The sequence below is a fragment of the Neltuma alba genome, unplaced genomic scaffold (genome assembly GCF_004799145.2).
Source record: "Neltuma alba isolate B1F8T4 unplaced genomic scaffold, ASM479914v2 tig00011284_pilon, whole genome shotgun sequence".
Lineage (NCBI taxonomy): Eukaryota > Viridiplantae > Streptophyta > Magnoliopsida > Fabales > Fabaceae > Neltuma > Neltuma alba.
Window position 1 is genome coordinate 29,160 of NW_021635993.1, and position 24,343 is coordinate 53,502.

Sequence of the window (24,343 nt, forward strand, 5' to 3'; positions counted from 1 at the left end):
GAATTGATAAAAATAAAAATTGAGGGAACAAACCAATAGAGTCACACGTAAGGGAATTTTATCATCCCAATAAATTATATGAGGCAATTTTTTTTTCAACGTAAAGTTACATCTGGCAATTGAATGGGCGCACAAACAAACTGGGCTGCATTGGTTGGGCTTGTTATGACAGGCCAGGCCCAAAACTAAGCCCAAGGTTTGACGCAGAAAAGAAGGACCAAATTTATCACCTTCAAGCGGTAATCTTTTCCTAAACAGTTTCCACTTATTTTCCTGAACTATTTAACAACAGTATAACACCAGACCCGGAAAATTAATATCCCCAGTAAAAAAAAAAAAAAAATAAAAACAAGAAGAAAAATGAACAAGTGGTACAGTCATAAATAGAATCACGAGCAACACATAATTTTATGATTGTAAAAGGCTTTTCTTCCACACATGTTATGGTGCTGAGTCACAGGTGTGCACGTGGGACGCGGATAGTACAATGATCATCGCATAGAAAGGCATATGAGCTGCACTATGTACCTTTGCCTTTTCCGATGTGGGAACCAAGTTATTATGTTGTTTTGTTCAAAATTTTGTCGGCCTTTTAGGCCGTGAACTTTTGGGATGAAAAGTGGGATTAGTTTTATTTTTTTTGGTTCAGGTTACACGAACTTTTTGAGAATCTTTGAGTGGGGAAAATAATAGGCCACAAAGAAACGAAAACACAATCTCAAAGATGTCATCTTTTTTAGAATTGAACGGGGACCATATTAATAATAATATTAGTAATGATCACATTCTGCATTCTACAGCTTGGGCTTTCTTCAATATTTCAAAAAACTATTATTGCGTTCTTCTCTTTGGTGGGTGTCCTCCCTAGCACGCGTCTTACGTAGACGACTTATCTCTCTCTCTCTACACATACACAAGTAAAGGGAGTGATGGGGGGAGAGAGAGAGAGAGGAAGAGTGGGGAAGAAAGTTGATGAGTAGAAGAAAAAAATGGAAGAGAGGAGATCACAATCAAGAAGGTGGGTGAGTTTGGAGCCTCTCACCTATATATTCCTTTTATTTCTTTCTGTCTTCAAAGCATCGCTTTTGTTGTGCTGTTCACATCATCCTCCCCAGCCACACTCATTTTAATATTCTTTCTCCTATTTAAGTAATGTAGGCCTCGTGATCCATATATGTACATAAATAAAATAAATAGCCCCACTCACTCATCCACGCTCCATCAGTATGTATTAAGTATTACTCTCCCCGTCTCTTATTATAAGAGACAAATAACCAAATTACGTTGATAAAAAAATAGTTAAAATTAGTTGAGGACAATTAATATATAAAAAATATAATGTTTTTTTCCAACAATGTTCCCATTAATAAGGAGAGAGTATGAGAGAGAACAATTAAATTATTAAAAGAAAGAGAAGTGAGATGGAGAAAGAGTATGGGTTGGAGACAAAATAAATAGGGGTAAAATAGGAAATCAATACAAAAAAATAGAGACAACTTTTAAGTGTCTCTTATATATGGGAACATGCCATAAGCATCAAATGTCTCTTATAATAAGGAACGGAGGAGGTAAGTAACTAATATATAGTTAGATTGAATGGAATTGACATGGTTATTTTGAGATGAAATTGTGGGTTTTTAATATTGTGGTTGGGAATAGAATCTCGTCGGGAGAGTTAATCCCTTAATTTGAATTAGTAGACAATAATGAATGAATGTATATATTGTTTTGATTTGATTGTATGAAAAAATAAGTCCATTTGACTTGATTATTTAGTGGCTTTCAAAACCAACATTTAATGGAATGTGTGGAAGTTCCAACAATGCGATGATGATGATGGTACCGTGCCAACGCTGTGTCTTTTTCTGAAAGCAAATACTCCCTCCGTTCTATTATAAGAGACATTTGATGCTTATAGTATGTTTAAATATAAGAGACACTTAAAAGTGTCTTTACTTTTTTGTGTTAATTTCCTATTTTACCCATATTATTGTCTCCAACTCACACTCTCTCTCCTTCCCACTTCTCTTTCTTTAAGAATTTACTATGTTCTCTCTCATGCTCTCTCTCTTATTAATGAGGGCATTTTGGAAAAAAAATTATACTTTTTGCACATTAATTGTTCTTAACTAATTTTAACTGTTTTTTTTATCAATGCAATTCGGTTATTCGTCTCTTATAATAAGGAACGGAGGGAGTAGTAGTTGTGAGCTTCTCTTGTATATATATCATGTATGTTTCTATTTGAACATTTCCAATTTTTAATGTCACACCCATAATTTTTCCTTTTAGAACCATCAATTTTTTAAATATGTGGATAGCAAGTTATCCTAATAACAACGGCACTTATCATGCTTCAATGAGGTCTCAAACTTAAGTCTGGTGTTACCATATTTGTATATGCAAGTGTATTTAATTGTATAAAATCAGAAGAAAAAAAATACACCATCAATTTCTTTAATACAATAGACAATTACATGTTCTTCATATGTCTTAATTGATATTTATTATACATATATATATATATATAGTTGTTGATTTGTGCATGTTATTTGAATAGATGGCTCCTTGGGTGAGAATGACCAATCATGAGTTGATATGCAAGCAAAGTGGATTCCATCTCGTCTCAGAGTTTCTAGAGATGGTGGGTCATTCATTGGTTAGTTAACTCAACAGATCAGAGTTATATATATATATATATATATATATATAACTTTTGGATTTTAATTTATGGGCATATGAAATGAATGATAAAGATATTACCAACAATAATCTTTCTTTAAAATGAGTTGAAAGCTAACAGGATTAAACTCGTAATATTCCCATCGGCATAAAAAAGTATTGGACTACAAAATCATTAGCATTAATGATGATGCAAATTAAAAGAATATTACTTTAAGTTCTAATTATAAGATCTCATTTATAATTAGGACTGGAGGTAGTATGATTTTACTAAAGAATAATAATATAAACTCAAACTCATGTTTACACAACAACAAAAAACACTTCCTCTAGTACTAAAAATAAGAACCAAATATATAACTAATTTATAAATAATAAAAAAATAATTAAATTAATTATTTGAAAAAAATGCGTGTTGCGTAAAGTACATATTTTAATTTAATCATTTGTATTGAAAACTACTTTATTAATTTAATTAGTAAATAGGCAAAGTCTCAAAAAAATTATACTACTTCGAGTTCCTAGAGAGTATTATTTTAATGCGTTGTGGGTTTTAAAAAATTATTTTTTTTATCACTCATACATCCATCGCTTAAAGAGTTTGTACTCATAACTTCAAAATCTGAAAGGAAATGCTTACTGTCTACAAAGCCCGAGGATTTTTAAAAAGTATTGTTTTTTTTTGCCAACTTTTGAGAAGTAGTTGGAAATTATGAATGAAGTTAAAGATAATAAAATTATATTTGAGCAATACCTAAAAATACGTATACACACATGTGGTCATATAAAGGTGATATTCCCACCTAATTGTTGAATTAGTTTTGGTTTTAAATACAAGATCCATTTATATATTTATAAATTTTTTATAAATTACCCTTATAGATACTGCCTCAACCATAATCAAATAGAAGAGGAAGATAGGGTATTAAGAAAGATGATTATAATATTTTAGGAAAAACATGTTATATTTCTTATAATTAACTAATTTATCTAACTTTTTTAATCTAATCAAATTAGTTAAATAAGTTTTATATTAAATATAAGATAAATATATTATTAATGGATTCATCTTTCAAAACTACTCTCTTTAAAAGCTTATCGACCAAGAGGGAGAAGTCACATGGAGGTTGGCCCCACATTTTTGCCCACGCTCCCAATCCAAGTGCATACCTCTCCTGCCGACCCCGGTTTCTCCGCCCGCGTTAAAAGCTCCAATTCTAATTTTGATTGTTGGTTTAATACTATACTACTTTCAGTTTTAAAATTTGATCTTATTTTGATTTTATTTCTTAAAATTTGGGATCATTGATTTTATTCCTGAAATTTGATTTTATTTTTGATTTAGTCTCTGAAATTTAAAATAAATAGTTTTTATTCCTGAAATTTAACCATATGTTAGTTTTGAATTTCGGTTTTTGGTTCAGGACTAAAAAAAACCTCAAAAACGTCATATAAATAGGAGAGTAATGTTGAATTGAGGGAATTATTGGACGGTGACCGGAGTGAGGATGAAAATTGAAAAGTCCGTGTTTGTTGACAGTGCCGTGTTGACAAAATTTGCCTAGGCAGCAAAACGAAAATATTAAATGATTGTCTCTTTCACATTTCTCTTTCCCCCTTCTCCCTCGTTTTATCTTTTTTGTTTTTTTTAAAAATCCATTCCTCATGATATTTTCTTCCCCAAAAAATAGCATCTTCTCTGTTATATATCAATTGAAATCAGTCTTATCATACTACTTTCGATCCTTAATATAAAAAATAATTGATTAATTTGAATAAATTTAAAAAATTTGTTAAATTAATTATTTGTAATAAATATGTATTATTTTTTTAGAATATCCTTACTAATCATATGTATTAGCTAGAACTACTATTTCATATGATTTTTTAATATGTGCAACTATTACCCAAGGACTACTTGAAAAAAAAAAGATAAATATGAGAAACAAAATGGATTAACTTCTTATATTTAGAACTAATTAAAAGTTAAACTAGTTCTAATATAGATTAAAGATTGGAGATAATATTAAACATTATCTTTGATGGATTATTTTTATTAAATTTACTGCAGGATAGATATTTAACATAACTTTTCACCCAAAAAAATATTTAATATAACAAATATTATGCTCATCAAATTTAAATGTCACGCTTCAATGTAGGAAATAATTGAAAATATATATGTAGGGTGTCGGCATGGTGGGCTATGACCGCCCGTTGAGGCACCTCCACAAGAAAATTTGCTGGGGTAGCCTGTTTGGTATGCCTACTCCTTCGTGAATAAAAATATTTTTATATTTACTAACAAATTATTAGTTAAGATGATAAGCAATTTTATCTCTCTAAAAATAGAACATAAGTTTAAATTTTAAGAATCATACTTGTTAGAAAGGTTTTAATCTTAACACTTATAGCCCGACAGAAGTTAAAATATAAGTTCGAATTCTAAAAAATGCAATTATCAGAAAAGCTTTATCCTTAACACCCACCCACAGAGGTTAAAATATTTTTGTATATTATTTTTTCATATATGTCTATGTGTGGAAGAATTAATTTAAAACTCATATTGGTAAACATATTTGTTTATTCTTCTTGAGAAGATATTTGGAAAATAAAATTTAAAATTCACAGTATCTCTTCATTTGTGGTTAGAATCTTATTTACATAAGGATCTAATGACTAAATATCAAATCAACTCACAAAACTTAAAACATCAAAGAAAAATATTACCATCTCTTAAGTCCAAGAATGATCATATCCTATGCTATATTCTTTATACATAACAATATTTTTGTTATTATCAGTATAACCTGGCGAACATCAAAATACGAGTAATTATTTTTAGTTATTAATTATTAAAAAAACAACATTTTAAATAATTATTAGATAGAATATTATTTTAAGCCTAATATCATTCTTTCATAAACCAAACCCCACAAAATCTAAAAGTAGCACTAATCATAATGAAAGCCAAACACCTTGATTATCACCATGCAATGCATAATCAAGAACGATAGGATTTCAGGAATATAAATTTATGATAGAATCTTAAAAAAGTACTCCTCCGGTCCTTAATATAAGACCCATTTAACTAATTTGATTAGATTAAGGAAGTTAGGTAAGTTAGTTAATTATAATAAAAGTGATACATTTTTCCCAAAATACCATAATCATCTTTCTTAATACTCCCTCTCTCTCTCTCTACTTGATTATGGGTGAAAAATAGCTATAGGAGTAATTTAGAGAAAATTGATAAATATGAGAAATGGGTCTTATATTTATGACTAAAACCAACTCAAGAATTGGGTCCTATATAAGGACCGGAGGAGTATTATATTATATTATATAATATGAAAACAAATCTTAGAATCTGAACTTTTTTTTTTGTGCAAATTCTTCTGGAAGCCAACTCTGCCATGGACTCTTCTTTTGCTTTATAGCATCTCGCCTAATTATCCCAATAATTGTTTATATTATAAACTCACTTCAGTAATTAATATTATAAAATAACAACAAACAAACTTTACAATTAAATACAAAATTTATATGATTTTTACGCAACTCCCTCTTCTTTGCTTCTTCCCACCTACGTACTGTCGGCTCCCAAAAAAAAAAAAAATAGAGAGAGAGAGAGAGAGGTGTTTGTCAAGGAGGGGAAAATATGAACATACATGAAATTGCACCCAATCATTGTTTCTATATTCCACTTTCAAGATCACAAAACTTCAATCATTGTCCAATAATCATATAACGTGAATATTAATTTTGTTCCTGAAATTTGTTATCATTTTGATTTTAATATCCTGAAATTTGAAATTAGTATTTTTTGTTAACATTAATTTCGAATTTTAGAACTGAAATTTAAAAGAGATCAAATTTTATGGATTACTAATGATATATTAAGTAATGTTATGATGAAATAATGTGATGACATTTGAAGAATAAATAATAATATAAAAAAATTTTAGTTTTAAATAAATATTTAATAAAATTAAAAAGAAATTCTAAGAATGATTTAACAATATTTTACAATTTTCAAGCAACAAAAAGGAGACAATAATCAATTACTCTTCAAATCCTAAATATAAAACCTTTATATATTAGTATAAAAATCTTATATTTAAAATCAAAAGTCCTGTAATTTTTAAATTTAGAACAAGCAATACTTAATATTTTGCTAGAATATTTATAAATCACGTGCAAGGTGCATGTGATATGACTTCATTAACTTCGAAGTGCGACTGTGTAAAAAGAGTAATTTATGAAAGCAAGGTAAAAAGTGAGAAACACGAGAAAGGGCAGAATAGTAACTACGGCACTTCCTAATATCTCTATCTAATCTCACCCGTCTGTTTTGACGGTAACGATGAAAGGCGGATTAAACCTGAAGAATATGACCGTTTACTGGAAAATCAAATTTAATTAATCAGTTTAACAAATTAATCAATGAGATTAAAGGCATGACCATAAATTTTCTTCCGTGCGCTGTTCCCAAATTTTGCTGTTGGGGGGTTCAAGATATTCACTCACACGCATTTACCTTTCCTTAAGCACAGTAGAAGGCAATAATGATTTCCCATTCGATAGTCACCAAAATAAGAGAATATTATCAAAAGCAACAAAATCCCGTACTTTTCTGCCCACTCTGCGTCGTCCTTTTCACAGTTGATGAGTCATGGGAGTGTCAGACAGCCAGCATCTTTAGAATATAACGTGAAGTAGAACGCATCTCAAGGAGAGAGAACTGGGAAGGGAAGTGGGCTGGTCCTTGCGTCGTCGCTGAGATTGAAGCAAAAAAATGGGGTGAAATGGAAGATAAGCTGCTGCTAAAGGGAATCCCATTGTGAGATTTCTTGCCCTGTTGTTGTACTTGATGCAGTTTGGACTAAACTTTGATTCTGTTTGCGATATTCTTGAATCTTGATGTCCATTTCTGAATTTGAGGTAATGATATCTGTTTCAGTGGTAGCCGCTTGTTGGGTTGCTGATCAGTGCCTGCCATTTAGTTTACTTGGTAAGTTTTTGATCCTTAACACTCAACAGATCAGTTTCTGCAGAACTCTTCAATCCCTCTGTGATATGCTTTCTGTTCCTCTTGGTGTCGCCGTTTCCGTTTCCGTGTCCTCCTTGTTTTTTATTGATTCCTTCGTGGTCTGAATGCCATGGTTTCCTAGAGTGTCAGAGCTAGCGTCTGAGAACACAGTATGTGACCCATCACAAGGTTAGAGGAGAGAGAAGGGAGGCAGGTTCGTCGGAGAGATGGAGAGCTTGTAGGATAGATGAAAGGGAAGATGAGATCCCGTTGCTAAGATTTCATACTTTTGGGGCGTGCTTTAGCAAATTTGGAGTAAAGCACGATTCTTTTTTCGATTTTCTCGACACCAAGTTTGACAGAATGATGTTGCTCTGAGTGGTAACTGGCGATTGCTGATCACATTTACCATCCAACCTCTTGGTAGGCTTTTAATCTCGTCAACAGATCAGTTTTACCAACATTCTTCAATCCCTGTTGAAGCTGCTGTTCCTTGAATTTTAGTTCCAATCACGGTTTCCTCTTTCTTGTCCCTTCTTCTTTTCCCCTTCAAGCTCTAGATGCCACAGTTGATCATTAGGGGTGTGTAGTTTTTTTTAATTTTGGTTTCTCACCCTCAGGATCTACTGTTTAAATTTTTTAAGTCCAGAAATTGCGCGTCATAGAGGGTATTTTATCTGGCTTGTTGACAAGTATCTTTTGATTGTCCCCGGCCCTCATTGCCTGGCAGCTTTAAAGATGTATTTTAGTCTCACATTTTCTAATTCCTCTTTTCTTCACAGTTAATTCTGATTTTGAACTTTAGAAGCTGTTGATACAAGGCTATGCTCTCAGATTTTGGAGCTAGGTCCAATTGGGAAGGTAATACAGCATTGATGTTGGAGCAATTTCCATCTTCTAAGCAGTACGACTGGATTTCTCTCATATCTCTATCTATCTTTTCTAACTATATTGAGTATATAATCATTTGATATTAGGTACAATAGTCTCAAAGTAGAACAAGACAGGTGGTCGGAATCCATAGAATAATAGTCTGGCTTGGAACCATTCCCAGGCCTTTGCCGTAACAAAACCAGCTGCGCTGTTGTTATTAGCTGGAGTCATGGCAACTTTGTTACATTCTGAGTCCAGGCGCTTATATTCTTGGTGGTGGGATAGCCACATCAGCCCAAAGAACTCAAAATGGCTTCAGGAGAACCTTACAGGTTTGACATTTTCCACTACGTCTGAACTCTCTACCATTGTCACACAAAGTCCGGTTTTCAGCAGTTTTTGTGTCGTAAAGGTGATGCTATTTATTTCAGCAGAACCTATTAGGCGTGTCGGTTGAGAATATGCCATATTAATTGTTTTATATTTTCATCCCTGCAAATTTCCATTTTGTCGAGAAAGGGGAAATGTGGGAAGGGATCAACATGGAAATATAATACTCCATACTACTTGCCTGTCTGCTCCGTTTTATGGATCACTATGTTATTGGTTAGCTGTGACTGATGCCAATAAAACGTCATGAACTTGGAAATATATATATATATATATATATATTGTTTTGAATGTTCTCGATAAAGTAGATTAAGTCTCTAGCAGTCAAGTTAGCTTTTATACCAACTGATCCATTATTAATGAATATTTTTATTGTAGTTTGACTTTGTTGTCTTAAATAATTTTTGTTTTTTTTAAGTATAGAAGTGGAAATATGGACCTGCAGTGCTAGATTGGTCTGCTACTTCTTAAACTTGCTTTGCAAAAATAAAATAAAATAAGAACACAAAATGAATCGAAGCAAGTTGTTATCATGAAACACACGCAGGGGAAATGACATTTGAATGTTACATTGAATAACTCCTCTTGCAGTGGATTCCCCCCCTCCCCAACCCAAAAAAAAAAAAACTCACAGCTAGAAGCTAAATATAATCTGTTTGTCAGAGGACAATTTTGACGTTAATAGATTCTATGTGACTCGGGAAAGAGGTTGATCAAAGAGAAGGGAAAAAAATACGGTTGCTATAATTTGTGAAACGTGGGCCTTTAATGTGATTAGATAAGGAAAAAGAAGCAAATAGAGTTTGTGCTTGAGTTGTTTAGTTCAGAAACTTGTGGTTGACTTAATTAAAATTTTTACAGACATGGATGTCAAAGTAAAATCAATGATCAAGCTGATTGAAGAGGATGCTGATTCATTTGCAAGGAGGGCAGAAATGTACTATAAGAAGCGCCCTGAACTCATGAAATTAGTTGAGGAGTTCTACCGAGCATACCGAGCTCTAGCAGAAAGGTATGATCATGCAACAGTAGAATTACGCCAGGCCCACAAAACCATGGCAGAAGCATTTCCCAACGAAGCTCAACATATGTTGAATGATAATTTGCCATCTGGTTCTTGTGGCCTTGGGGCCGAGCCACACACGCCAGAAGTTCCTCATCCAATTCGTGCATTCATGGAGCCAGATAACCTACAGAGTGATGCACTTGCACTTTCGTCAATCCGCAATAATTTGAAAAAGAACGGAGGGAACGCAGAGGAAACAGACTATGGCATAAGCAAAAAGGGTCTGAAGCAGCTGAATGAAATTTATGGGTCTTCTCAGTCACCAGCTGGAAAACAGAAGGTTAAGAATCAGATCAATTATGATTCTGAGCATACAGGGAGAGTAGAAGGCGAAGTTCAAAGCTTGAAGGAAGCCCTGGCCAGATTACAGTCTGACAAGGATGATATCCTTCTTCAGTATCAGAGGAGTTTGGAGAAGTTATCTGAAATGGAAAGAGAGCTTAATAAGACTCAAAAGGATGCTGGAGGCCTTGATGAACGAGCTAGTAAAGCTGAAATTGAAATCAAAATATTGAGGGAGGCTCTTGCAGAGCTGAAAGCTGAGAGGGATGCTGGTCTAGCTCAGTACAATCAGTGTTTACAGAAGATAGCTAGCCTGGAGGCAATGTTATCTATGGTGCAGCAGCATGCTAAGGGTCTTGATGAGAGGGCTGCTAATGCAGAAACTGAAGCAAAAAATCTCAAGGAAGAAATTGCCAGATTGGAGGCTGAGAAGGATGCTGTTCTTCTTCAGTATAAACAATGCCTTGATAAAATATCTGTTTTAGAAACTAATGTATTTCATGCTGAGGAGAAATCCAGAATGCTAAATGGGCAAATCGAAAAGGCAGAATTTGAAATTAAAGCACTCAGGAAACAGCTTGCTGAACTGCATACTGAGAAGGAAGCTGTAGCTATCCTGTACGAGCAGTGTATGGAGACAATAACCAAAATGGAGAGTGAAATTTTGCAGGCGCAAAAAAATTCTGACCGATTGAGTAAAGAGATTGAGACTGGAGCTGAGGAATTAAGGAATTCTGAAAAGCATCGTGATATGTTGGAGAGATCAAATCAATCTCTTCGTCTGGAGGCTGATGATCTAGTGCAGAAGATTGCTATAAAAGATAAAGAGCTCTTAGAGAAGCATGCTGAGTTGGAGAGGCTTCAGACTCTGCTACAGGAAGAACATTCTAACTTTCTTCAAATCGAAGCCACTTTGCAGACCTTGCAGAAGTTGTACTCCCAATCACAAGAGGAGCAAAAATCTCTTTCTTTGGAGCTTAATCATGGGCTTCAGCTACTGAAGGAGTTAGAACTTTCCAAAGAAGGATTTAAGGAAGAAGTGCAAAAGATTGTTGCAGAGAACAGGACTCTTCATGAACTTAATATTTCTTCTACTAGCTCATTACAAAATCAGGAAATGGAAATCTCTAAATTGAAGGAGATTAAAGAGAAACTTGAACAGGAGTTTTCTGCTAAATATGAAGAAAGCAATGCTCTCCAGCAGGAAATTCATGAAATGAAGAACGAAATCCAGGCCTTGAATAAGAGATATCAGGCTATGCTAGAACAACTGAAGAATGTTGGTTTGGATCCTGAATGTTTTGTAGCAACTGTGAAAGATTTACAAAATGAAAACTCAAACCTAAAGGATGTCTGCAAAATGGAGCGACTTGAGAAAGAAGCCCTTTATGAAAAGTCAAAGGAGATAGATAAACTTTCAAGTGAAAATGCCGATATGGCAAGTTCCCTGTCAAATTTGAATGATGAGTTGGATGGCTTGAGAAGTGAAGTGAAGAAGTTTAAGGAGAGCTGCCAAGTTCTTCAGGAAGAAAAATCAGTCATTATTGCTGAAAAATCAACCCTGTTTTCACAGTTACAAATAATCACTGAAAGTATGCACAAGTTGTTGGAAAAGAATATTTTACTGGAGAAGTCCCTATCTGATGCCAGCATTGAGCTTGAAGGTTTGAGGGCTAAATCAAATAGCTTAGACGAATTCTGCAAGTTGCTGAATGATGAGAAGTCTAATCTTCTAAATGAAAGAAGCACTCTGGTATCTCAATTGGAAAGTGTAGAAGCAAGACTCGGTGATTTGGAAAAGAGGTTTGCAACACTAGAAGAAAAATACACTGATGTGGAGAGGGAAAAAGATTGCACAATTAATCAGGTAGAAGAACTTCGTGCTTCATTTTTGGTGGAAAAAGATGAGCATGTTAGCCATAAACATTCAAGTGAGGCTCGACTGACTAATTTGGAGAACCTTGTCCATCTGCTACAAGAGGAACGTAGGTTGGGGAAGAAAGAATTTGAGGAAGAACTTGACAAGGCTGTAAATGCTCAGGTTGAGATATTCATTTTGCAGAGGTTTGTGGAAGACTTGGAGCAGAAGAACTTGGCCTTATTAGATGAGTGTGAAAAACATGTTGAGGCATCAAAGTTTTCTGATAAAGTCGTCTCTGAGTTGGAATGTGAAAATCTTGAGCAACAGATGGAAATAGAGTTTTTGTTAGAAGAAATTAGAAAGTTGAGAATGGGGATTCATCAAGTATGTGGGGCTCTTCGAATTGATCATGATGATGGGAATGGCAAACTTTTGAAGCTAGAGGAAAAGCATATACTTCATATCTTGGATAATATTGAGGGGTTGAAAGGTTCTTTTGTGAGAAGCCAGGATGAGAAGCAGCAGATGCTGGTAGAGAACTCTGTCCTCTTAACTCTACTTTGTCAATTGCAATCTGAGGGAGCAGAACTGGAGTCCAAGACAAAGACCATGAAGCAGGAGCTCAGCATCCTGATAGAGCAGCATGAAATGTTGCAGAAGGATAAGCTTGAACTTTTGGAGATGAACAGTAATTTAAGGGATGAAGTAATCAAGGGAGAGGAAAAGGAGAATATGTTGAAGTCCAATTTGGAAGATCTGCACGTGGAGCTACTGGACTTGCAAGGAACAAATTTGGTTCTGCAGGAGGAAAATGGCAAGGCACTTGAGGAGAATAGTTCATTGGTTAAGAGTGTTTTGGATCTCAAAGATGCAATTTCCATTTCTGACAATGATTGCTGTGAAATCCTCCATGAGGCACTGACTCTAAGCAACCTCAATGTGGTTTATCAGAGCTTTGCTGCTGAGAAGCTCTTGGAAAATGAAGCACTTGGTGAACATCTGAACATTCTTCATCATCTAAGCAGTGACCTCAAGCAGCAGGTAGGAGTGATGCATGAAAAATTGGTGCTAAAAGGTGTAGATAATGAGTACCTGAATGACACAATTGAGAGGATGGGCGAAGAACTTCAGGAAGCCAAAAACGTAAATAATCATTTATGTCATCAAATTGAAAAGGCTGAGGAAATTCTCAAAAAGAAAGAAGCAGAGATATTAGAAATGGAACAAAAGCTGAAGGCGGCGGAGACAGTGAATGCAGAGCTTTGCAGATGTGTTGAAGAACTGAAGATGGAATGCCACGAATCAAGACTGATCAAGGAAAATCTAGAGAGTCAGGTTCTTGAAATATCAGAAGAATGCTTGAATCAGAGAAAGGAGTCTGAGCACCTTAATGTGGCAAACAGAAATATCCTGTCTGAGATTGGATTATTACGACAGCAAGTTGAGCAACAGAGAGCCAGGGAAGAATCTTTGAATTCAGAGCTGCTTGAGAAAATAAATGAATCTGAACTTTGGGAGGCTGAAGCTGCAACATTCTATTTCGATCTTCAGATTTCATCCATCAATGAAGCATTATTTGAAAATAAAGTAAATGAACTCTCTGGAGTTTGCACCAGACTTCAAGATGAAAGCACGGCAAAAAGCCTGGAGATTGAACGCATGAGAGATAATATTGGTCTGCTGGAAAGTGAAGTTCAAGGGCTGAAGGGCCAGTTATCTGCATATACTCCAGTTATTACTTCTTTGAAGGGGGACTTTGAATCTTTAGAATACACTGCTCTTCATCGGACCGGGAGATCTTCTGTTGAAGGCCAGGGAAAACAGCAGGTAATACTCTTTTGACCTCATCAATGTGTTTACCCTCTTCTTTTTTTCTTGTCAAAAGCTTGAGCTCATGCAGTTAATAGATGTATATTCTACTTACCTTTGTTTTTCATGAATGCTTATACAGGATGAAGAGGTTGAAATTTGTCCTCAACAGCACAGCTGTCAAGGATCAGAAGAGAATGAAAAGGCTTTGACGCCATTACCAGATGGGGTTTCTGATTTGCTGAAAATACAGGCAAGAATTAGGGAGGTTGAAAAGGTAATGGGGGAAGAATTTGAAAGACAATTTGAGAAAAGCCTGATTACCGTGTCCAATGTTGAAGCAGAAGCTCCAACGCAAATGACCAGAGACTCAGAGTCAAAAGCTGCCCCATATCCAGAAAATGACATCAGAAAAGTTGAGATGGAACTTAAGGATGACTCTGTAGATGATCTCAAGTCACAGAAGCCGAAATATGAAAATGGTTCTTTGATGAAAGACATTCCGCTTGATCAAGTCTCAGATAGTCCGATCTCTAAGAAGTGCAAGAGAGGAAATGGTAGTAGGAGTCGAGGGACTGATGACCAGATGCTTGAGTTATGGGAAGCCGCTGAGCAGCGCAGTGAAGCAAAGAGACAGGATGTTGCTCCAGTGGACGATGTAATCACATGCCATGAGTCAAACGGTTCAGGTAGATACCAAAATTCATCTTCAGAACTGGAGGTTGAGAAGGAATTGGGTGTTGACAAACTCGAGTTATCAAAAACTACAAGAGAGAGAGGTCAAGATTTCAAGGGCAGAAAGATCTTGGCCAGACTTGCCTCTGATGCTCAGAAATTAAACATGCTGAAGCTAACTGTGCAAGACTTAAAAAAGAAGGTGGAAACAGGTAAGAGAAGCAAGAAGGGCAATGATGTTAAATCTGAGACAGTCAAAAGACAAGTAGAAGAAGTAGACGAAGCTGTGGCACAATTAGTGGACCTCAATGATCGGTTGAGTAGAGATATCCAAGCGAGTTCGTCATCTTTAGTCAGGGAGACTTCAGTGGAGTTGGAAAATGGTGCACACACAAACAGAAAAAGAATAACCGAGCAGGCACGAAGAGGTTCTGAACAGATAGGGAGATTGCAGTTTGAGGTGCAGAACATCCAATATGTTTTGCTGAAATTGGCTGATGAAAAGACAAGCAAAGAGAAAGGCAGGTTTTCTGGACGAACAGATGTTCTGCTGGGGGACTTTATTCACCTTCGCAAGAAAAGTGGCAAAAGGCGCCTCAAATGGCGTTTTTGTGGATGTTCCAGGACTTCAACTAAAGAGGACTAAGGTAGACAAACTAGAGGCAGATTGCTGTAACTATTTTCTTGATCTTGGAATGTTTCTGATAGTAAAACTAGCATATGAATTCTTATTTTAGCCAGTGAAATGAAGCTTTATCACAAACAATAAGGGATGAAGTTTGTTCTGCTAATGCTTAACTTCTTTATTCTGATAATATTTTAACTTGTGAAAAAAGTTATACTGTGTGACATAATAAAGTGATGGAATTGCACTATTATGGCTGTACTGACAGCGAAACAATTTTTGAATTATCGAACTGATCTTGGACCACAACATATTGTAAGAGTCCAAGAGATCAGGTTTGTTATCCGAGGAATCTGGACAGGGCCTTGGAGTAGGGACTGCGTAGAGACAGTTCAGAGTTCAAGCTTTAGACGAGGCCCTGGTAACAGTCAAAGTGTCCCACCACTAGATAATGGAAGGGAAATAAGATTACACTGACACTTATTGGTTTGTTTTTCCTTTCCTTTCTTTTTTTCAGTTATTCCTTTTTGTTGTAATGGAAATTCCATCATTAAATTTGAATAAATCATGATTCCATCCAATATAAACTGAAAATTGGTTTAAAGCTGGGAATATTTATCAATTGACTGAAATGTCCTTCACTTGTGTGTATGATAAGCCAATGTAATTTTATTGAATCAAGGTTCTTAAATAAATAAAATTGTAAATTCATTATTGGTAATTGAAAAATAATTTAACAAAAAGAATGATATGAATATAAATCTAAGATTTTTTATTTAAGATACATAAATCTTTTCCGTTTATTACTAAGATTAACAACAAATATTTTAATAGAGCAATAGACTAAAGGTATTATAATTATTAAATTGTATTATAATTATTAAATTATCTTCCATTTATTGTTTTCTTTCAAACCAAAAAAAATTAAATTCTTTCAAACAAACAAAAAATTAAAAGAGGATATTAATTATTTGCCCAACATGCCAAGCCCCGTTAAGGGATGTTTGAAACCCCTCAAAAGCAATTAAAAAAGCATTTTCACACATATCAAGACAAAATTCTTCTCATATAATCAAGTCCACAGTGAATTGTTTTCTTAGGGTCTATTTGGGTGACTTCCAAAACCATGGTTTGGGAGGCAAAACCATAGGTTGGGTGAAATGTCACCCAAACAACATCAATTTTGATGCCATAATCTAAAACCATGGTTTGGATCAAAACCTTGGTTTCAGGAGAAGTGAATTCATTCTGCTTTTGGCTCAAATTGGAAAGTATGATTGTGCCTGTCAGAGTAAATCTCAACAATAATATGACTTCAACATCCCGCAATTAATTTTTTATAAACATATTAATCTTATATCTTCATTAATTATATTATCTTATGTATTACTCCCTCCGTTTCTTATTATAAGAGACGAATAACCGAATTACGTTAATAAAAGAAAACAGTTAAAATTAGTTAAGAACAATCAATGTGTAAAAAATATAATTTTTTCCAAAAATACCCTCATTAATAAGGAGAGAGAGCATGAGAGAAAACAATTAAATTATTGAAAGAAAGAAAAGTGGGAGAGAGAGAGTGTGTGAGTTGGAGACAATAAATATGGGTAAAATAGGAAATCAACACAAAAAAGCAGAGACAACTTTTAAGTGTCTCTTATATATAGGAATATGCCATAAGCATCAAATGTTTCTTATAATAAGAAACGGAGGGAGTATTAATTATGTTGGTAAAAAATATATTATTAACAATTTTATTCCTTCAAATTAAAATATATCATAAAATCTATCTTTTATGTAATTATCATATTAACTTATGTCTTTTTTAATAATTTGTATATATAAAAAGTGCTTCTGATAACAACTATCCAAATACTCTCACTTCTCAGAATCACTTGTTCACAAAATTTATTTTCTCTAGAATCTATTCTCCAGAAGCTATTTTCCAAACCATGGTTTGATTTCATCCAAACACCCCCTTACTTTATAGTTAAGTTGCTAAAAATATTCATTTGTCAAATTTTTGTAAGAACTTAAAATCAACAATATCCAGGAAAACCATTTTCAAGGGCATAATTAAATTAAAGAAATCTCCACCCAAGCTTGGTAACAGAAAGAACAAATTATTTGTTAAAAAACAAATTGTTTGTAAACATATATTGAATGTTCAAATTGTTTGTACACATATATTGAATGTTCCCAACTGTATTTTATTCAATCTCACTACAAAACTGCTCCACCAGAGAAAATAACAAAGGGTGGACTTTGTAAAACTAAACTTCAGTGGAGCTAATGTAGTACAACTTCTAAACTAAAACTAAGCAAGCATTGTCAATCAAGCTCCAACAACTTCGGTTGTTGCCTCGGTCATTGTTTCATCTGAAGGTATATCTACCTTCACACCAACGTCTTCGGAGTAATCACCATGAACCTACAGGTAGAAGACAGCAAAGGCATCAGAAGAGATCAGGCCACGGTTCAAGTTTCCATCCTTTTCTATTTGACCAAAATGTTTCCATCCATTTACTAATGATCACATGATAGAGAATTTTCACCCCTTGGACATTTTTATTGAAGAATTACAGCTTCTATTACAACAGGATATAAAATTGAGAAAGATTGATTAAGAAATCATGAAATAGAGGACCATGCCAAGTATTGGAATCAAATGTGAAGAAGGAAGGGTTAACTGTAACTATTCAGGTTAGCTGGTTTCTATTTAAGTTTATTGGACCCTTAATTAAACATATATCAAAAGGAAATTTAACCAAGTAGAGATACCTCCATCAGTTTTCCAAGATCAAACTTAGTAGCTTTCAAAATCTTGATTTTTCTGATGAATACGTTTTGTAGAGGGTAAATGCTGGATGTTGCCTTCTCAATCTCTTTGCCAATCATTTCTGGAATGAAATTGCGGACCAACTCTTTCAAATCACAGGAGGTAGCCTGATTTGTCATGATTTCCCTCATCTTCCTGCGGATCTGAAAATATAAAAATATAATGATGCAAGCAATATGATGCTGTCTTCAAATAATTACTTGAATAGTCAAGTAATCTTTCTAGATATGCAATCTTCAAATAGTCAAATTCAGAAGCAAAGTCACAAGGAACGCACTTGTTAAATACTTTAAAGCAAAATGCCAGTAATATGATGCTCTGATGTTTTCATGAAAGTTGAAGGTGTTGCATCTTACAAACAATTCAGTAATTTTACCTGTCTGATCTGGCTTGACTTTGCATAGCAAGTTCTCTTCACCTGGTTTGCACGTCTCTTGGTAAATCCAATGCTGAACATTCTCAATGTGTAAGTATCAGTGGTCTTCACATCCACATGAGCTTCTATCAAATTTGCCACTTCCGAACCAATGACCTCAACTTGTCTGTAGTAAAATCCATTCCCTAATGATGACAATATTTGATTAGATATAATAGTTCATTTAGTTCTACAGAGGAATTCAATCCTCGAACGAGCAAGATAAATTCCAGCAATCCATCATACCCAGAAATTAGTAAGAACGTTCTTCCCTTGAACATCCTCTGCTCTCAACCGAATCTTCCTGTACGCATGACCCTCATCAGCTTGTAAATCAGCTAATGAAACCTGAGTTCTAAATTCAAATTTAAAAAAAGCAAGAAACAAATTACCTTGGCCCCCTGAGTGCGAGTGACGAGAGTCTTGCCCACATTTTTGACTTGGAACACAGAAGGGGCCTTAATATCAAACCAATCCTTCTTGGCGAAGGGATCGGCTCTGAAAGCCAAGGAAGCAGAGATAGGTTGAATCAAAAATAAAGATGACAGAAAATAAAACAAAATTTGAAAAGGTGCTCACGCCTTCTTCTTGCCTCCTGGCTTCCCCTTCGAAATTCGCTTGTTCTTCCCTACTGCCATGACGGAAGTTACACACACAAACGAACTCCTCTGCAGCTGACGGCTACGCTACCAAACCACACAACAATGAACCTTATTTATGCAGTGACCGCGCTCTGTCACGTATTTTAAAAAACAAAAAAAATCGTTGAGGCATGTTTGGGGAACTACACTCCATTTCACATTATTAAATTACAATTTGATTGTTTACCCCAAAAAAAATTACAATTTGATTATTAATATTTTTTTTACTGCCAGAATTAATACTACCTCCTTTAATTCTAAATATAAGAACTAATTAAAAATTTAATTTAATTTTAAATATAAAATTTTAATTCATTTTATCTCGTACATTTATTTATTTATTTTTAGAGTAGTTAAAAGTTTTCTATTCTAATGTATATGATTATTTTAGGAAAAAAAATATTCATTTGTGATTAATTTAACTGATTTTCTATATCTTTTTAAATTAGTCAACTGGTTTTATAGTAAAGATTCAAGTTAGTATTTCTTAGTTAAGCCTTAATCAAAAGTGGCTTAATTTTTGTTATGAACATTATAGAAATAGTTTCCCTCCCTTTAAATTTGTTTTCCTTTTTCTTTTTCCCACTAAATCCGTTTTCTATGTATCAAATAACAGAGTTTTTTTTTGGTAGTAAAACAACAGAGTTTTAATATCAGAAAATAAGTTCTTTACTTCTTTTGCCAAAAAAAAATAAACTCCATTCTACATAAAATATAAAATGAAAGTTTTCACCAAAAATATATATATAAAATGAAAGTATTAGTTATGGTTTTTTTTTATTATTTCTACTCTTCATATGCTTAACATAGAACCTAATTGAGGCGTTAATATTAGTCTCATATATAAGATATATTTCACATGTTTATCAATTTTTTTAAAAATTAACCACATTGATATTTTCTCAATAATAATTAAATAGGAGAGCAAGTAAAGAAATTAAGAAAGATGCTTACAATATTTTTAAAAAAACATATCATATTAACTAATTTAACTAACATTTTTAATCTACTCAAATTAATTAATGAGATATTACATTAAGAACCAAAAGAGTAATGTTTTTGGGTATTGTATCATTACTCAACTCCGATTCTTTTTCACTTTTAAAAAAATATAAAAAATATTGGTAACATTATTTTTTATTATATTTCATTCCATCTGGGTATTACTGTATAACTTAAGAACTTGAAAACATGTTTTAATTTAACCGGAAATAAGTATTTTGTTGGCAAAAGAAAAAGAAAAAAAAAAGTACCCTACATTCTAAATGTTGGGCGGGTAAACTTTTCCGAGTAATTTATGACTTGATTCATTTAAAAAAAAAAAAAATTTTGCTACAGATTTAGGAATATATTTAGTACAACCTTGGTGGAAAAATGGCTCAACTGGGAAATATTAATGTCTGGCACTGAATCAATTGAAGCCAATTTTTGTTCACTAATTCAAAAATTTTATCGGGACAATATTTAGCGTACTCTTTCATAAACAAACGTTTACCTTACTTGAAAGGAAAAAAAAATGAAACCCATTTTATGGCAAGTTAACAAGAACCTCCATAAGTAACGCACCCCAATTTTCCAGCCACACCGTAGTTCCCGGTGAATACAACTTACCATGATACTATAAAATTAAATATTGGCGTGTTATTATTTGACTGTAAATGTAAAATTTCATTCTCTTTTGCCTTAGATTTATTGTTTTGCAAAACCATCCCTAGAGTTAAAATTTCCCAAAATGTATAACTCTAATGTAAATTATTAAAAAGAAAATTATTTTAGAGGGAAAAAAACCACCACACATTTTTTTAAAAATAATTAACTTATCTAAATTTTTTAAAGCTATATGAATTAGTTAGTTAATATCTATATTTAAAAATAGAAGGAGTACATGATAATATTGATAAACTGATGACTAAATCACAGAGTTAAAAGACAATTTCAACTTTCAAGAAAAATCAGAAAGTACAATAATTTCTTATGACAAATCAAACTTTGCATCAACATGGAAAATGTATGTTCTAGTGACCGTATTTCTGAAACTCCCACTCGCTGTTATCTGCAGCAACAAAGAAACACCAAATAAGTCAAAACAACCACCCATAAATTAATATTAGTCAATACAGAAGAGAAGTACCGGGCACACACCTAAAGGACAAACTTGACGGGTCTTAAGCCATCTGCTGATGCAATGGAAGTGAAAAGCATGATTGCATACCCCTGAATGGAAGAAAAATTACATAAGTAAGCCAAAGCAACACTTTAAAGTCATCCTGCATTTGCTAAAGCAACACTGCTAGAGTGAAATGCAACGCAAGAGACAGACATACATTTCGGCATTTCGCATTACAGGGAGGGAGAGTCTTATCCGTATTATGTATATATCTTATATTATTTTTGCGCAAAGTGATAAATCTCCCCCCTTAAATGACAAGCTAAGAGAACAAATTAGGGGGCTTTAGTGTAAAAAAAAGAAGTCTTGCTTAAAATTATGAATTATCAAAACTGAAATATAGTGTAAAATGACGTTTGACAAAATTGAAAGCGTCCTTGATAGTTGACAGCAAGCTCTCAACCACAGATCCCTGGTTAAATGCAATAAGTCCCTAATCACTTGCACAAACAATTGATCACATTATGCCAAAAGATGATACATTGAAAGCAGTCATCTCGTACCAATTAAAATATTCCGTAATATAGATACTAGTATAATCCTCAAATATGCAAGGCTTAATATTGCTGACCTAAATGAAAACAAAAAATAAACCATAGTCCGTTGAAAAGCTAAATACAAATACATTAAAACATAAAACAGAAACAATTACCGCTTTTCTTTACAATTATGCAGTACACTTCATTTAAAAGATGATGGCCCTTAAGCATATCTTATCCTTCATTACACACAAATTCTCAACACAGCACAAGACTTCCGGAAGTACAGGATAAGCCATCCCACTAGCAAATACGTACAGCTAGTCATAGAGAAAAACTATGTCAAGATATAACTAAGAAGTAGGACGCCCTTAGTTTCATCACAAAATTCACACAAGAAGAGAAATATAAAGTCAGTGAATGTGAAGTGACTGATCTAACAACAAATTCTGTGCATGTTTTCTTAAATTTCACATCAAAGAGAGCCACAATGCAATTATTCTGACTCCAATCAATATGTAAAAGGGACGAGCACAATAAAAGTCCTATTAATATCAGAATCCTAAGAGAACAAAGTTCAATTTTTAATTGAAGAATAAAGAAAGGTGTTACAGGTATTTAGAACACACCCCAGGCCACGGTACATTCCTCGCTGGTGGCACTAGCCTGGTTGGCCTGGCATTCAATGCCTGAAGCAGTCATAGAAAAGAATTAGCTCAAGCGAATGAAGCATCCACCGACTGAAAATTTAAACGAGATATACTTACAGAGATCCATGATGTGGTTCCGGCAGATAGCACAATTATCAACAACAATATCTGCGCAATCACAATTCGATGAGCACCAAATCACAAACAAACACATGATACCAAACACATAATCTAAAACATAAAACAAGAGAATCGGATAAGACAATAAGGAGGGGAAAAAAGTTAGGGTTGAGATTCAAGACAAGCGTACCCCAAGCCCAGAGAGCGACTGCGTTCCACTTCTTAATCTCGAATCGCTTAGGCTTTTTGGAAGAAGGACCGGCTGCGTCGCCGGCAGGCACCATCGGAACGTCGGAATCAAGAGTGGCCATTGGATTTACCGATTTACGATGGCAAGTAGAGTATTCTAGTTTGGGACTTCGCGGTTTGAACGTTCGAAGTCTGCAGTCACCCAGTGGAAAGTATATATAGGCAATAGGGAATAATAAATTAATAATAATGATAATATGATAAAAATAGCATAACAAAAATAAGTTCAAGGATGTATTAATTTAAATAGAAATATTGAATTAAATTAATTGATTTAATTCAATTATGGTTTAAATTAATTGAAACAGAATTTTAAATCAATTATGATTTAAATTGAGTCTCGTACAGAAATTTTAAAATTAAAGGATATATAAATTTAAACAGAATTTTATCTGAATGATTTAAAGCTAATTTTATATTATAAAAAGGAATCCAAAATTGAAAATTAAAAGAAGGATACACCATGAATAAAAAATATATAAAACCCAGTACAAGCCATACTATTGCTCATACATCTAGAAATATACTTCTTCTATCTTAAATATAAGACCCTTATACAGTGTGTATAAATGTTTTATATTTAGGATCGAAGGAGTATTTTGGATAGCCGAGGGAAAAAAAAAAAGTTTCATTCCTGTTTTCTGGAGGTGCTCCCCTAAATTTCCCACTATATTGCTTGTAGCTAATAAATTACTAGAGTACTTTAGCAATAATAGTATCATTCATATGAGACTTCAACATAGACATATTATGTATGACAACAGTTCTGATATATTCTTAAAAATTATAACACAATTTTATATTTTAAATATATATAGCTTCATTAAAAATAAAAATAAAAACAAAAAATTCTTTAGAAAATGCCGTAATATTAGCTATTTTATCTTAAAAATAATACTTCTTCGGTATTAAATAAAAAACTTGTTTTTTAATATAATTTATACTACAAAATAGATTTTATATTTTGAAAGTAATATAAATTTCCTGGGCCCACCGTGAGGGCTGCTCGCCCCGCAGAGTCTGTCGATAGCCCAGGCCAAATTACAGAAAGGTGATTTTCATTTTTTAAGGAGGAGGTGAGATTTTTTTTCCTTTTTGTTTAACCAGAGAGCCGATGACCGGTGAGATTCTTTCGTTGGTGTGCTGTCCCCCAGGCTGAAGTAGCTGTGTCATATATAGAATTTGAAGAATGGACAATAATATTCATGATTTGTGAATGACGTGAATATAAATTTTATACTTTATGTTGATACGTTGGCATTAACATTGATGTGATTATTCTTTAGAAAAATGATATTGAGGTCCCATATAACACAAAATACTACAAAAAAGTCTCGAAAAATTTGATAATGATTCTGAAGTCCCAAAGGGATTTGAGTGCAATTTGGTGAATTGTAAAAAGATGCCTCTGCCCCTGGTGAGATGCACCCACACTAACTGAAAGATGTCCTGTTTTTCAGTCTAAAAATCAGCACTCCATAGTCCATA

At 33.7% G+C, this 24,343-nt stretch overlaps 2 protein-coding genes, 1 long non-coding RNA gene and 1 pseudogene across 3 annotated transcripts; 2 read left to right on the forward strand and 2 right to left on the reverse strand.

Moving 5' to 3' along the window:
* The first annotated feature begins 7,252 nt into the window (after window positions 1–7,252).
* LOC114711234 (uncharacterized) lies at window positions 7,253–8,579 on the forward strand. The gene is made up of 3 exons (XR_003737123.1): window positions 7,253–7,525; window positions 7,646–7,696; window positions 8,497–8,579. It is a non-coding gene; the product is annotated as an uncharacterized LOC114711234 (long non-coding RNA).
* A 112-nt stretch (window positions 8,580–8,691) lies between these two features.
* LOC114711232 (protein NETWORKED 1A) lies at window positions 8,692–15,485 on the forward strand. The gene is made up of 3 exons (XM_028895600.1): window positions 8,692–8,919; window positions 9,839–14,013; window positions 14,138–15,485. Exons 1-3 carry the CDS (start codon window positions 8,817–8,819, stop codon window positions 15,314–15,316), a joined length of 5,457 nt encoding a protein of 1,818 aa, XP_028751433.1. The 5' UTR covers window positions 8,692–8,816; the 3' UTR covers window positions 15,317–15,485.
* A 1,913-nt stretch (window positions 15,486–17,398) lies between these two features.
* Window positions 17,399–19,187, reverse strand: LOC114711233 (40S ribosomal protein S3a-like; annotated as a pseudogene).
* A 1,846-nt stretch (window positions 19,188–21,033) lies between these two features.
* Window positions 21,034–22,980, reverse strand: LOC114711237 (RING-box protein 1a). Its single transcript, XM_028895604.1, has 5 exons — window positions 22,797–22,980; window positions 22,604–22,654; window positions 22,466–22,525; window positions 21,333–21,404; window positions 21,034–21,243 (listed from the first exon to the last, which is right to left on the reverse strand). The coding sequence occupies exons 1-5, from the start codon at window positions 22,915–22,917 to the stop codon at window positions 21,206–21,208; spliced, it is 342 nt and encodes a 113-aa protein (XP_028751437.1). The 5' UTR covers window positions 22,918–22,980; the 3' UTR covers window positions 21,034–21,205.
* Between the last annotated feature and the right edge of the window lie 1,363 nt (window positions 22,981–24,343).

Bases quoted from the DNA above. Each gene is read 5' to 3' on its own strand.
- LOC114711237 (XM_028895604.1), bottom strand. From the start codon at position 22,917: ATGGCCACTCTTGATTCCGACGTTCCGATGGTGCCTGCCGGCGACGCA. The intron at 22,655-22,796 runs GTACGCTTGTCT...GTGATTGCGCAG, and splicing joins AGTCGCTCTCTGGGCTTGGG to ATATTGTTGTTGATAATTGT. The intron at 21,244-21,332 runs GTGTGTGCCCGG...TTGTTGCTGCAG, and splicing joins CCGTCAAGTTTGTCCTTTAG to ATAACAGCGAGTGGGAGTTT.
- LOC114711232 (XM_028895600.1), top strand. From the start codon at position 8,817: ATGGCAACTTTGTTACATTCTGAGTCCAGGCGCTTATATTCTTGGTGG. The intron at 8,920-9,838 runs GTTTGACATTTT...AAATTTTTACAG, and splicing joins GCTTCAGGAGAACCTTACAG to ACATGGATGTCAAAGTAAAA. The intron at 14,014-14,137 runs GTAATACTCTTT...ATGCTTATACAG, and splicing joins AAGGCCAGGGAAAACAGCAG to GATGAAGAGGTTGAAATTTG.